Source organism: Hetaerina americana, unplaced genomic scaffold (genome assembly GCF_022747635.1).
Source record: "Hetaerina americana unplaced genomic scaffold, ioHetAmer1.1.p SCAF_14, whole genome shotgun sequence".
NCBI classification, from domain to species: domain Eukaryota; kingdom Metazoa; phylum Arthropoda; class Insecta; order Odonata; family Calopterygidae; genus Hetaerina; species Hetaerina americana.
The window spans coordinates 12777588-12793754 of NW_027286514.1; the positions used below are offsets into that span (position 1 = coordinate 12777588).

At 37.8% G+C, this 16167-nt stretch overlaps 1 protein-coding gene across 1 annotated transcript; it reads right to left on the reverse strand.

The window, feature by feature from the left end:
* Window positions 1-1994: 1994 nt before the first annotated feature.
* Window positions 1995-10580, reverse strand: LOC139686438 (uncharacterized). Its single transcript, XM_071583627.1, has 3 exons — window positions 10490-10580; window positions 9913-10143; window positions 1995-3309 (listed from the first exon to the last, which is right to left on the reverse strand). Exons 2-3 carry the CDS (start codon window positions 10141-10143, stop codon window positions 2173-2175), a joined length of 1368 nt encoding a protein of 455 aa, XP_071439728.1. The 5' UTR covers window positions 10490-10580; the 3' UTR covers window positions 1995-2172.
* Between the last annotated feature and the right edge of the window lie 5587 nt (window positions 10581-16167).

Sequence of the window (16167 nt, forward strand, 5' to 3'; positions counted from 1 at the left end):
AGGACACGCGTGCGTCCCGGTGGGCGCCCGCAACAACGGAATATTCCTCATTTTCAGTACGTTGCAAAAGTTCTCTTGATATTTCCCCTCCGTTAGTCTTTTGGTCGTCTGACAACACCTTGGGCATGAGCTTGACGCACACTTTCCTCATCGCTAAATATTCAGTAACAATGCGAAACGCAACAGTAGACGACAAGTCCAGTTCATTGGCAACCATCTTGATACTCAATCGACGGTCAGAGTCCAACAATTGTTGAACACGAGCCTTTCACCACCTCCAAACTTGTAAGTAGGGCAGATCAGAGTCACCGTAAGCCGCACGAATCATATTGTTAGTCTCCTCAAGAGATTTTTTCACTTAAACACAAAACTTAACCGCGCAACGTTGCTCGACCGTCGATTCCATTTTGTTCGTGACGCGGTCGGCGCGCAGAGGTCTACATTAACTGATATCCTGCCACTTTCGCAACTTGGAGAGCACAGAATTCAGTTAAGCGGCAAAGCTTTAGCGTACCTCAACGTAGCTTAGCGTACCCCCCCCCCTCCAGCTCAAAGTAGTTCATTCCCATTCTGACCAATAGGAGCGGCGCGGGAAATTCTATTGTATTACTTTCGGAACGCACCCTGTATGTATAGTGGCGTGTGCAATGATATGGTTGTGGGTCCAGCGTCGCGGGGAGACAGTAGGCACAAGGTAGGCGTCAGCTAGGCGTGGCTCCGGAAGGTAGGAGAGAAGAAATGATTCTTTGTGGCAGTTGTAACTATTTCCGTGATGATAGCTCCATTTTCCAGTTCCTCGAACTAAATATCCATTTTTGCAATCTAGATAATTTTAGTCCAATATGAAATCCCTTTATCAATAAATAAATGTCATCATGCATTGAATTCACTGAATCACTAAGAGAAACTTATTTCATACGTCAACATACATCATTTTAGTCAAATGTGTGAAGCTAAACACAATTGGCCAAGGAACAACTGAAGGAGCAGTAAAAGATATTCTGCTTTACAGTATTAACAGATTGTGAATAAAATTGAAATTAGGCATCGCTAGCACAAGCCATATCATAGTCACTGATCTGAGATGATCAAACATCAACGCTTTAATTCAATTCCAGACGAAAATTCCAAATTCATAGTTTTAGATCCCTGCCATGATGCCACCAACCCAACCAAAAGAATATTACAAGCAAATGATATTTTTTTCGCATTCACACATTATCCCTTATTTTTTTGACACCCAAATCATTTAGAATTAGAAAAATTTTTAGAAGCATAATTTTTTTCTATATCAAAACTTGCAACATGTACCTACTTGGTTAGGGATTTCCAGCAGAAAGTGGAGAATTTTTCAGTCCAGTACCTTAAAATCCTTGCCGACTACTTAATTCACATGACAATGTTAGCAACCAGCTAATGAGATGTTTCAATGAAATTACTTCTAACAATCCTTTGCTCAAGGAGAATGGTAAAAAACCTTTAAGAATGAATTTAAAAAATTAAAAAAAAATTATATTAATGTTAATTGCAAACTTTTGTCAAAGAGGAAAAGAATGCTCATGGTATTATTAAATTTCAATGGGAATACTTTTATGGCAATTAAAATTGCATCATTAAAAAAATTTCCTGTAATCCTAATCATCAATACCAATGCTTGCAGTTTGCCAGCCATAACTCAAAAACTTTTTGATCAAGTCACAGCATGAAAAAGAACCACCCAATTGACATGGCAAACATTTTGACTTGATATTCAACCCACCATATCCAACCCACCATATCCAACCCACCATATCCAACCCACCATATCATCCTTACTTCACTTACCATTGTGTATCTTGACCAATATAATGCTGAAGTGCTGCACAATTTTTGCTCATCTCTCTTATTTAATTTTAAACAGTGCCTCAAAAATACCTTTGTGGAAGCGATCACATATTAAAATAAATTCTTTATTGACAGTAATTGTTATACACTATACAAAACTCACACACAGTTTAAGTAATTCATGTCAGCATTCCAACAAATATATTATTTGTACATATATTAACATGGTTATAAAAATAATCAAAGTATTTCATTCAGGTTAAATCATAAAATATAAAATAATTAAAATATTTAAAGCACCCACCACAGTTTCATTCGAGTATTCTTTTCCTGGGGATTTGTTTTAACTCATGGTTTTCCTAATACCTTTGACTCCTTATTTGCTACCCCTCTTTTATTGAATGAATTAAATCGAGGTAGCAAGGACGGTCTTAGTTTCACATCTTTTTTGACTCCATCAGCACTCGGCTTCTCCATTTCACTGGGCTTTGCTTTCCTCAGATGCAGCTGCTCCTCTTTCATTTGTGCATGGTTGGTAGATTGCATTCCACCATCTTTTTTCATCTGGGATACCCTATAATGCTTTCTTGAGGTGGCTGATGTACTCAACTCTGAAGGCACAGGTAATTGATGACCCACTCCCAAGTGACTAGGTTGTTTGGGCTTAGCACCGACTGACTGTGCCAATTCATGTCTGACAGGCACAGAGAGCTTTGAAGATGTTTTATGAAAAGCATTAGTCCTGGTTGAATCAATAAATGAGTGAGAAGAAACAGACGAAGCTGACGATGCTGAAGAGCTCTTTGACTTGTTGGAAATTCTTGAAGACAGTTCTCTTGCATTTCTCATTTGAGTCATCGAACGTACTGTCTCTGTATTGGCCGATTTTAATCTCTGCGGTTGAACCTCAGTGCGTGCTTGCCGTGGGCGGACTATTTTGCTGAGGGCATGTGATGCATTTAATCCAATCTTAGCTGTAATGTGTGGCTTGGTCGGAGTAGAGGTTTTTGCTTTATCAAATCCTTTATTCTCTGATATTGATGTTTGGAGCACCCAAGTTCTCTGTCTAGCTAACCCTATTGGGCTAAGATTGCTCTCAGGCAATGAACTGTTATTCAAGGCTGGCACATCCACTTCCATTGCCTCTGCCAGTTTACCATCCATCACACTGGCATTATCTGAGTTAATGGATGGCTTCAATCCTTCATTGCTGCACCCTTCATCCATGTCCACAGTCATAACTTCTTTTTCCAGCTCTTTCACCTGTTCAGCATTTCTATTTTCATCAAGTGTTTTAACAGGCAAGAAAAGTTGTAGGGTGGGTCTAGCCAAGGTGCCCAAGGACATGCATCTTCTCCAATGCTGCTGTTCTAATATTTTATCCTTCCTTTTGATTTCTCCATCCTGTTCCAAAAGGAATTCCATCAACATTCCAAACACCTCCTTTACCACCTTCAGCTTGCTCATGGGAAAGTCATGGGAAACCTAAAAGAGAAAGAAGTATTAAATTCAAATTTTAGAATTGCAAATAGCATCGTAGTAGCTTTCCAGTGCAAAATTGAAACCCCACTGATGTACACTGAGCATACAATATAGTATCTTGGAGAGCATGAATCCCTATAAAGACAATTACACAAACACAGAGTCGGACAAAAGGTATGAAAAATTTGTGAGGGACCTTTTCCTTAAAAAAATACTTTAAATTAACATAGCTCTTACAGACTTATTGCAGAAGTAAGGTAAAAAAATCCTATTATTAGAATAAAATTAGTAATCTTCTTTTAGAAATAATTATAATTGAAGCACATTTCAACTAAATTAGTCATCATTAGATGCATAAACACAAAAGGGGCATATAATTTGTTTAGCAATTAGAATACTGGCCTGTTTACTTGTATTTTGATACTAAGTTCTATTGCATCAATTTTCTATACACTTATCAATCAAAAAAGTATAAGAAATATACAGAGTCCGTACAATAAGTATTGGGACTGGTTCCATAAATAAAAATTTATTGTAGTTACCATTTCAATTACTTAATAATCTTCAAAATATATTCCTCCTGCACTTAGTTTGGCCCATCTACCACTCGTCAAATACCCCCTGGGAGACTGTTTCCGGAATACTGTTGAGAGCCTTTGTCGTCACCACTTAAACCGCCTCGATGGAGTCAAACCGTTATTTTTTGTGGTAATAACATTATCGAGAAAATCTTCTTCTAGCTGGAGCACAGTCCAAAGTTTCTTGCAAAATTTTCACCCGTGACAGTTTAAGTTCCTCGCTCAAGAGTATTGGCACCATCTTCGCGCACACTTTCTTCATCGCAAGATCCTCTGTTACAATGGTGTGGATGGTTCCCACTGAAAGGCCAGGCTCGTCACTGATAAGGGCAATGGCAATTCCTGTAAGAGTCCAAAACATTTTTCACTTTGGCCACCTGAGTATCAGCTCGTGCAGTCGTCAGGCATCTGACATGCTGCTCCTCTTTGCTGAGCTCTTGCACTTCCTTAAACATTTCTGCCCCTCAAAAACTCTTGTGTGGCTTAAGGCATCATCCCCACAAGCCTATTTAATTTTTTAATTTTTTTATTTAAGTTTAACACAAAAGTTCACAGCATAATGTTGCTCAATGGTGCACTCCTTGCTGGTGCGATGATACCACAAACAATCACACATAACAAAAATCCACCTCCTGCCCGAATGCATGCCCGGAGACGACTGAACTAAAATGCGCCTGAATGGTGGGGGACCCCTCTACCAAGCCAAACAGTCAGACCCCTATCCACCTTTGAGGCTGCAGCGAGCCAGTCCCGATACTTATTGTACGGACCCTACACATAGATAAAAGAGGAATGAGTGTGGAAATAGAGATACTATTTGAAAATACAAATTTATGTCATTTACATTACCGTTACCAGCCAGCACATTGGAGTTCACATCGCACATACTGGTCCTTCAGATGAAAAGTTATATGGCACTTGTTGATTCAGTCATATAAAGACCAAGTGGTAGGAATAAACTTAAGAAAGCGCAACTGTTCCACTCTTAAGGGACACTGTATACTTTAAGGCCTTTCGGTTACTTCAAGCACCACAAAAAATCAAACTAGTAACCATTTGTGTGTTCATAATCAAAATTGTATTTTAGATTTTGATTTTCAAAATGGTATACAAAGAATCTCTTGCAATTCTGAAAGGGTTTATTTAAGTGTTATTTATTTTTTAGCTATTCAACCAATTACACAGTATCTGATAACCACAGGGACTAGCTATACTGATTATAACATTCAACAAGCGATCAGAATGGAAGTCCGTATTCCGTTTAAGCTTTCAACATGACGACATAATAATATAATGGCACAAAATCTAGTCTCTCAAATCAATTTTTCCATTTAAGGCTTTCATGATATGCCCTTAAGGGCTTTTTGAATTAATTTCTAAATAGGAAGGTACAGTACCTCAATACCCTGTATCATTGTATGCCAAATATTGAATTAAACAGCAAAATTATCTGATGCTGGTTTCATTATTTGCATTGTAACAATTCAATCATTATGTGAGCTATAAGTTGTATTTAAACAACATTTTTGTTATTGCGAGAGTACATGTTAATATATGCTGAATTACTTCGCACAACCTTACAATGAACCTCTCTTGGACCACTCTGGGGTCCACTACACCCCTGAGGTGTCTGTTCGGGAGGCTTATAAGATCTGCGAGCGCTGTAGATATTTTTTAGGCAAATGCGAAGGTTAGGTATTGGATTAAATTTAAATATAAATTTCCCTGATAAAGATATTATAAAGTGTAGGTCAATCAGTGGGTCTCACAATACTAGGTTGCCAAAAGAGATTTTTCGAAGTACATAGAGTGGTAGGTTTTTGGATGGACATAATTACTAATTAAATAATTTGTTAACCCTGGCAAAACAACATCCTACTCTACATCAGGTCCCTCTTTATCTTTGAGTACTTTCTTCCTCCCTTCATCCCATCCAACATCCCTATCCTGTTTCTTCCCTTTCCTTGTTTGCCTAACGTTCTCCCCTCAAGTAGTTTTCAACATCCCACTGCCGGTCAATACCCCCTTCAGCCACTTTTCCTGCCTCCATAGCATCTCTCCCAACAAACCCCTCTCTTCGCCCACCATACCAAGTACTTCCTCATTTGTTTTCTAATCTGTCCATTTCACCTTCTCCACTCTTCTCCACACCCACATTTCAAAAGCCTCCAGTCTACGTCTATCCACCTGCTTCAATGACCACCTTTCTGCACCGTACATAGCTCCATATCAAAGTTTTATGAGTCTTTTCTTAATATCCCTACTCAATGTGCCTGTCATCAACTCCCTCCTCCTTGTGAAAGCCTCTTTGGCTAGTGCAATTCTTCTCCTTACGTCCCTACTACATTGACCGTGTTGGCCCAAAACACTTCTGAGATACGTTAACTGTTCTACCTGCTCTAGTTTTTGCCCTCCTATTTTAATGTTTAGCTTAGCCTTTTTCTTTCTAGAAAATCGCATCACCTTTGTTTTATTAGCTCTCTCTAGATTCTCATCCCATACCTGTTGCACTGAATTTCCAATTCACTCAGCAATGCTTGCAACCCCTTGGCTGACTGATAAACTAAAGCTTGGTCATCAGCAAACCTAACTGATTTTATGAATTCCCCACCCACTTTCATTCCTACCTCCAGTTCTTCCCATGCTCTCCTCATGCTTAATCATTTCCTCTGCATACAGGTTGACCAGCAATGGTGATAATGGGCAACCCTGCCTTACACCTCTTCCTAACACTGCCCATCCTGACTCCTGGTTCCCCACCCCCACCTGAGCAGTCTGAGACATGTACAGGTTGCAGATTAACCTCCTTTCCCTCCAATCTATTCCTATTTTCTGTGATATACTCATTAGTTTTTCCCAATTCACTCTATCAAATGCTTTTTCAAAATCTACGAAAAAGGCAAATACCTCCTGGTTGTGTTCTATATTCCTCTCGATTAATAATCTCATTACTGCAATGGCATCATGCGTACCTCTCCCCTTCCTAAACCCAAACTGATAATCCCCTAAGTAATCATTTGCCCTATTCTCTATCCTTTTGTTTATGATCCTGAGAACAACTTTAGCTGCGTGGGATATCAAACTTATTGCCCTGTAATCCTCACATGATGTAGCCTTTACCTTTTTCAGAATAGGAACTAAAACTGATCTCACAGAGTCTTCCGGCCAGATTCCTTCCTCATAGATACTGTGAATCAGCCCATATAGCCTCTTCCTCCCACATTTTCCTAAACATTTCAATATTTCTGCGGGAATGTTATCCACCCCCAAGGCCTTATTTAACTTCATCTCCCTTAATACCCTTTCTATCTCATTGTCTAGTATGCCTGGATCTAAGCTATCTTACTTTACGTCATATTCTTTTTCAATGGCTAACTTTGTTGGTTGAAGTTCTTTACTATACAGTCCCTCTATATACTCCTTCCACCTCTCTTGGAACTTTCCTGTGTCAACTATTACCTTACCCGCCTTATCTCTAACTGCTAGCATAGATTTCCCTTTCTTACTTCCCAATAAAGATTTAACTTTGCTGTACAGCGCACCGATTTCACCCTTCCTCTGCAGATTTTCCATATCCTCGCATCTCCTTGCCATCTCCTTGCCTAACTCTGTATTTACGTTCTTCCATTTTCTCCGCTCATCCATCTTTGTAATCATCTCATCCGTGATCCATGGTTTCCTAGTCCTTTTAGCGTTAAAGGTTCCAATAGTCTTTTGCGGCTTTAGACAACCCTTTCTTGATACTTTCCCATTTCTCTTCGATAGTACTTAGCTCTTTAACATCCTCCATGATTTCCTCTTCCACCTGTTTGTATTCCTTCCTTTTCAAACCATTTAATGCTTCTATATTCCATTTTTTAACTCGCCGCCCCAGCCTTATCTTTTTGAAACGGACGCTACATTTCATAACAACTAAATTGTGTTCAGAGTCCGCATCCGCTCCCGGGAAGCTGTGGGAATTTATCACACTGTTCCTAAACCTGTGTCTAACCAGGATATAATCTAGCTGATACCTTTCTGAGTCACCTGGCATTTTCCATGTATACCTGCGTCTTTTGTGGTGTCTAAACCAAGTGTTGGTGATGACTAAGCCCTGTCTCCTGCAAAACTCAACTGCTTTCTCCCCGCGGTCATTCCTCATGCCTAAACCGTAGTCCCCGACCTCATCACCATCTCTTCCTTCGCCTACCGTCGCATTCCAATCCCCCATCACTATCAAATGTTTCCCTGTAGCAACACACGCGATTATGTCCTTTAACTGGTCGTATATCCTATCGACCTCTTCTTCTTTATGGTTGCTTGGTGGCATGTATACCTGAATAATAACTAAGTTCGTCGGTTCTGCTTTTATCTCTACTAGTAGTATTCTATCCGTTACCTGTTCTATGTTGACTACGCTTCTTCCTACCTCTTCATTTAATACTATGGCAACCCCTTGGCTCTCATCCCCGCCGCTGTATATTATTCTATACTTATCACTCCAGTAATCCCCGCTATCTTTCCATCTCATCTCGCATAGACCTAAAATATCTATATTTCCCCTTTCCATCTCTCGCTTAACATTCTCCAATTTCCCTGTCCTCATCATTGTCCTAACATTCCACATTCCTATTCTAACTAATTTGGTCTTCTTCTCCTGCGTCTTCTGTCCTGCTGCTGCTGGTTTTCCCTTGCAAGGGTTTTGTGGGATGACGACCTCAGAAGCCTTGCCTCCCCCGCTGCTGGGCACAACACACAGCCAATTGGGCCGAGCCCCATAGTTGCCAGGACTCAAAATCTCTGTATTGTCATTGATGTAAATCTTGGGAATGATAATTGAGGTGGTTTCCCGTTGCCTTCCTCAATAGTGTTTTTAACGTGACACCATCACTTACTAGCCACCCCACTGGGGTCAGATGCCATTGCAACCACGTCACTCAGGAACAGACGCTGTATGGACTACCTTTTGTCTGGCTCCTAACCTTCAACCTATCTGGCATAACCCTAACAGGAGCAATTATTATTACTCCTGCCAGCACAGCTCTAGGGGTCATCAGAATCCACAAGCCCTTCTACCACATCAAGGTTGTAGTCCAGGGAGGGACAAGGAGGATATGCACCATTAAATGCATTCACTTTGAGATAGGTATATGCAATAGGAGTATGGGAATCTGCATCAGATTCCAGGGATAGTGACAATACAAGGGATCACCACTTGGGTGCAAACCAACAAGGTCAACATGATGATCAACTGAGGATCATGCAGAGTGAATGTGTGAGTGAAGACATCACCAGGGTTGATGCAGGATAGCATTGAGGAGTATAGAGAGTCCACTTGTACTCAAGGCAGATTGGCGAAAGGACCTCGTCCCATGTGAGTGAACTGCATGAGATTTATAATGAAGTTTTTCGAAAATAATGAGAATAAAAATATTAGTCATAGCCATAGAATTAAAATCAAATGAATGAATGCCTGTTGAAAATATGTTAAGAGATGATATGAAATAGAAAAGTAACATTTCTACATTTTGAAGCAATCATGGAAAAACCCCAGCTAGAAATTGCATCAATTACACAGGAAAAACAATCAGAATTAATCCCAACGATCCTACATCGAACCATGCCCTAACAAAACCTGAGTAGACCCTATCAACTGGAAATCCATTTGCCCAACTACATTGGGGAACATTTTCGTCTGTGGACTCAAAAACATAAAAGGAACAAAATCGCCAATTTTGGGTAATTAACATTTTTAAGGTGCTTAGACAAAGTATTAAAATCTCAACTTTACAAAACCTGAAATATTACTTTTTAATCGAAAGGAGATACAGAAATGTCTTTCACACTGCTCCTGAACATGTTTTCCACTTGACTAGCAAAATGAACTAGCGTTTACGTCAATCTAACAACAGGCGTCCCCGTGAAATACGGCGAAACCATACAGCTTTTTTAAACGCAGCCCAACTAATTATAATGCAGTAAGATCTTGGAGTAACATTACATCAAATAAAAACGAAAAAACAAAAGAAAAATATCTTTTAATGCTCACCTGTGGAAATCCATCATCATTACGTTCACTTTGATTGGCCTCAAGTAATGTTACATCTGGAAATTCCATTGCGATGTTCATGGGCGGGTTGCCGCAGTTAATTTCGATCTGAAATTCTTTCTCCTTGAGTGGGTTGCTCCTATCTGGCTGTTTCTTCTCTCTTTCTCTGAAGCCAAGGACGCGAAGAAACGTTATCAAATGAACTGGATCTGGGGGTTTTTCAGGGTCCATCTGCGATTTTGAAAAAAGTATGTTCCCCGTCAATTCACCAGCAAGAAATTATATATTCGAACAGTAAAACGGCAGAAGGAAGTGTTACCTCCCGATTGTTTTCACTACGTGCTCAAGTCTATTGGCCAAATAAACGTTCGAATGAACGTTTAACTGTTGAAATTAGATATGTATATGACAATGTATCCCTAAAAACAAATCCAACTTATTCAAAGTTTGAACATAAATATATCTCAATTCATTTTCCTACCGACCCGGGATTCTAATAGGGCATGTCTTCTCACTAGTTTCGGCCTAAACATATATTTTAATATAATAAATTCACGTATTAGGCGAATTTACAAACCTTCAAATAACCACCAAAGTACCAGTCCTTCGCCAGATGGAAAAAATGTCCGGTGTGGTGTTCTGAAAAAATAGGAGCACACTTAGCCGACTTGTCCATCTCACTTGGACACTTGAACTTGTGGTATCGAAACAGCTGATTTATCCGGCGAATGAGAAGGTGAGCTCCGTGTGGAACATCGCTAGAGCCCTCTAGTTGAGTTTAAATTTAAAACCACCGAAATTTGAAAGATTTAATTTTCTTAAATAATTATATCAATGCTACAGATTCTTGTTCCTTCGGGTGATATGAAAATTGATATCTGAAAATGTATAGAATCCATACCACATTTCAAAGTAAATGCAACTCAAGTTTTCTCTTTGCTAAGCATGGTCAACGTAATTCTGCCTCCCTCATCTGCAAGAAGTAGCCACAACAAGTTTAGTTAACTGAAGTATAAATTAACAGGGGTGGAAAGAACAGTGAACACTTTTAAACAACCTAAATCATTTTTTCCGAGAAATTCTAGTTAATTTGTTGTCTATTATACATATTATGTTAATTATTTCAAACGTGTATGTGAATGTATATACTAATTAATAATGCCAATTTTTTCATGCATTGAACCAAGTCAACATTATATTATTTTTATATTAGCTTTAATTTTCCTCATTTCAGTCGTTTACTACATGTAAGCTCTACCCAAATTTACTATTACGTTAACATTTCCTTGAATTTAAATATTGTAAAATATGTGATAGAAAATATCTATGGAAGAAAATGCAAGTTTTTTGGTAGAATTCTGTGGTCATCAAATATAGCTAGATTAAAAGAGTGTGTGATTTTACACAGGCGGTCTGTGGAAAATTATTAATTCTTATTATGTGGGCATTAAACAATTCCATGAAGTGAAGCCTGAAAGTGTGAAGTATATACATAGCTAGAGTTTAACAAGAAGTATTTGATCGTTACAAATATTTTCTAGTTCATCTGTCACTATGAGATATGAAAATTATTTTTTTAAGATACTGTGCGATTCTAATCATGGTATATCTTTAATCTATACTATCATTTCCCTAGTTCTTGTGGCAACGCCAACCCACTGATGGGTATTATGTTAAAAAAAATTGATACTTTTTTCTCATATACATGTGGTGCTGAGTTCACACAAAGGAATGTTGAGGGATTGATTGTGATCCTTGATCAATTAAGTAACATTTTTCAAAAATTTAGCAAGGCAATCATGATGTAATGATTACATACAAGTAAGCAGTGGATCTTGACCACTTATTTCACCTTTTAATTTGTAAAAAAATGCTTTTAAGGACCCAACTGTTCATAGATGAACAGAAAATCCTTTCCAAAAATGTTTATTTGGAGTACATTATTATATGGATGTGAAACTTGGACATTGGGAATAGGCTGGAATGGAAGCAATGGAAGAGTGGATTTGGAGAAGGATAACAAGAACAATATTGATGGACAATAATAGCAACATAGAAGTTTTGAGATAAATTAAAGAGGAAAGGAATCAAATAAAAGAGATGGAGAAAAGGAAAATTAAATTTGTATTCATATACTATCATCTAAGGCAGTTTAAGACCCTACTGGTGCTTTTATTTTTTTTTAAATAATGAATGAGAATGCATGCATGTCATCTTGAGGCAGATAATTTTGGTCTATAACTAGGCACCATCTGAATTTACTTCTATATCCAGCTGAGTGCACAGATCATTAGCAGTTCTTGTGCCATTGGCATGTATTAGAAATTTTAGAAAAACTTAAGTATTTGAGTGAATGAGGCTGTTTCATTTTAAGATGAAGGAAAGCTGAACAATATTTTTAATGGTAAGATAATCAATGGATAGAATTTTAAAGTTGCTGGAAGAATATCTAAACAGAATTTTGAGGGCCCATATTTGCACCACAGTTCAAACTCTATATATCCTGTGCACGTGATCAGGGTCGAATATATACTTATTTGTTTTGGAAACTGAAACCACAACCAATATAACACCTGGAAATTTCCACCATTCAGTGGAATAATCCTACAGGACCCAAATTTACTCGACAGAACCAACCCAAATTCCACTTCAACCCCACCAGATACTTTTCTCTGCAGTACAGTAGGCCATTGCACTCATCTGATTTTCATCACAAATTCCTCTCTAGAAATATGTTCTAATTGAAATATAATTCATAATGATAGTAATGCAAGTTTTTGTGAAATAGTACAAACAGTACTATTTGTCATGTGGAATTAACATTCCTCTCAGGGAGTGATTTACTAAAGCTGAGACAAATATAAAAATGAGAAAATTTAAAGAGGAATTTGAGAAATTGTGTTGAATACTTGAAAATTGATAACTGAATGTGAGTAGAATCCATACCACTTTTGAAAGAAAATGTAACTTCAGTTTTCTCTTTGCTAAACTTGGTCCACATAATTCTGCCTCCCTCATCTGCAGTAAATAGCCACAACAAGTGGAGTTAACTTAAGTATAAGTAAACTTAAGTATAAGTTAACTTAAGTATAAGTTAACTTAAGTATAAGTTAACACTCTGTTGTCATGCTGGCATTGGGAAATCTTCGAAGGGTTGAAAATAAGGCTGTATCGGAGACAATATTATCACAATGTAGGTAAATAATTATAACAAGAGTGTCTGGCTGCAATAGAATTCCATGCCAGGAGAAAAGAAAGCTTTGCTACGATATTGAAAAATCTTTTCCCCGATCAGTGTGTGACACTTTGCAAAACCTTCGACCTAGATTTATGGCCAAAGACATGGTGCAGAGGACTATTTTTTCGGAATAATGTTATTCTCACCTTCTGAAATAACCTGGAATCGATTAATGTGGTTGGTTAGTCATATTGTAAATATTCGCGAGATGATCCCATAGTATCATCAAATGTAGAAAAAATTTCAACAAATGCAGATGCAATCTCTTCCAGAGGTTTGCTACACATGAAACCTGATATCTAAAAAATAACTATAAAATACAATATTTGAACAAGATGCCACTTATACCTCCATTAAGAAAATACCAGTATAGCAGCTTTATAAAAAAACAAAGAGGCAAAACGAACTTGAAGTGGGCGCTAATTTATTCACCAAATATTTCTGGGTGAAAAAAGCTATAGTAAACAGTAATGGTTTAACTCGCAAAGGAAGATGACGAAAATTGAAAAATACATCAATTGAAGTTGAAAGTGAACAGAACACCATAAAATGGACTATCATATCAATACCAAAAGACTAATGAAAACCTCTGATCAAACAAAAGAAAAACAATGCAAAATGAATCATATATTCAAAACTCATAAGATGACATCACTACAAGTCTATGAGTATGCCCTTCCACAGATCATGAAGCCTTCACTCAAGGCAGTACAGTAGCTTGGGTTATGGGGAAAATACGAAACCGATTTTTTATTTCCTGTATTACAAGATTGCCACCATTAATAGGATGCTAGAATTATTAATTATATTTAAACATTTTTCGATTTAACAGAGGTCTACAATAACTGATATCCTGCCACTTTCACAACTTGGAGAGCACAGAAATCAGTGAAGTGGCAAAGCTTCAGCATACCTTAAGGTAGCTTAGCTTACCCCCCCCCCCTTTCTCCAGGTAGTTTATTCCCACTTTGACCAATAGCAACGGCACGGGAAATTCAATTGTATTACTTTCGGAACGCACCCTGTATGTATAGTGGCGGGTGAGATGATATGGAGGAGGGGCCAGCATCGCTGGGAGACAGTAGGCACAAGGCAGGCGTTAGCTAGGCGCGGCTCCGGAAGGCAGGAGGGAAGATATGATTCTTTATGGCGGTTGTAATTATTTCTGTGATGATAGCTCCATTTTCGTTTCTCGAACTAAATTTCCATTTTTGTAATCTAGATAGTTTTAGTCCAATTTGAAATCCCTTTATCAATAAATAAATATTTTCATGCAATGAATTCACTGAATAACTTAGAGAAACTTATCAGGGCCCATTTCACCAACATCTGACTCTAATCAAGGCTTCAATCCCATGTATCTTCAACCTCGGTTCATTCTAACATGCCTATACTACTACTAACCCTTCCTCGCTTGCCGAACACTCTCCTTTATCAGTCTTCAACATTCCATAGCCATTCACAATAGTCCCTTGTCTACTTTGGATTTCTCCGAAAAATACACTCTTCTGGCCCTCGAAGCCTAGTACTCCCTTTAGTCCATTTTATCTTTTATAGCCTTCTCTGCATCCACATCTCAAAAACCTCTAATCATCACCTATCATCTTGTTTAAGTGACCTAGTTTCCTTACACTGGGAAGAGCATCTTTGCTATGATATTCATAACAGCAGTCTGGTTTTTCTCCATGTTTCCCCATAATCACAGAATCCTACCTCCCAAATTGCCCACCTAATGCTGCAAATGACATCTGTTGGTTGCCTATCCTGGCTGCAACTCTTGAAATTACCATTGGTCTGCTTCCATTTTTACAAAAATGATCACCTAAGTAAAAACATGCCCAGACCTGATTTCCCATAACTTTGACAGGCACAGGTTTTGCACTCAGCATACATCATTTTAGTCGACTGGGTGTAGTTAAACACAATTGGCCAAGGAACAACTGAAGGAGCAGTAAAAGAAAATCTACTTTATAGTATTAGCAGATTGTGAATAAAATTGAAATTAGGCACCGCTATAGCACAAGCCATATCAGAGTCACTGATCTGAGGTGAACAAACATCAACGCTTTAATTCAATTCCAGACGAAAATTCCAAATTCATAGTTTTAGATCCCTGCCATGATGCCACCAACCCAACCAAAAGAATATTACAAGCAAATGATATTTTTTTCGCATTCACACATTATCCCTTATTTTTTTGACACCCAAATCATTTAGAATTAGAAAAATTTTTAGAAGCATAATTTTTTTCTATATCAAAACTTGCAACATGTACCTACTTGGTTAGGGATTTCCAGCAGAAAGTGGAGAATTTTTCAGTCCAGTACCTTAAAATCCTTGCCGACTACTTAATTCACATGACAATGTTAGCAACCAGCTAATGAGATGTTTCAATGAAATTACTTCTAACAATCCTTTGCTCAAGGAGAATGGTAAAAAACCTTTAAGAATGAATTTAAAAAATTAAAAAAAAATTATATTAATGTTAATTGCAAACTTTTGTCAAAGAGGAAAAGAATGCTCATGGTATTATTAAATTTCAATGGGAATACTTTTATGGCAATTAAAATTGCATCATTAAAAAAATTTCCTGTAATCCTAATCATCAATACCAATGCTTGCAGTTTGCCAGCCATAACTCAAAAACTTTTTGATCAAGTCACAGCATGAAAAAGAACCACCCAATTGACATGGCAAACATTTTGACTTGATATTCAACCCACCATATCCAAATTAACTTATCAGCTCAACAGACAATAAATAACACCATTTCCTAATAACAACACCTAAAATCAGTGATCCTCTCCAACTACAGGTGTAAACCTGAAATAATCTGTACAATTACCCAAGAATTTAATAAATTCCTCACTGGAATGAGAAATTTACCAGATATAGCCTTGAATTTTGAGAAGTACTGATTAAGTAATTAATTCAATCAATTCAATGCAATGCACTTCACTTTCAACTGTATGTGTCTCTCTATTGTCCTTACTTCACTTACCATTGTGTATCTTGAC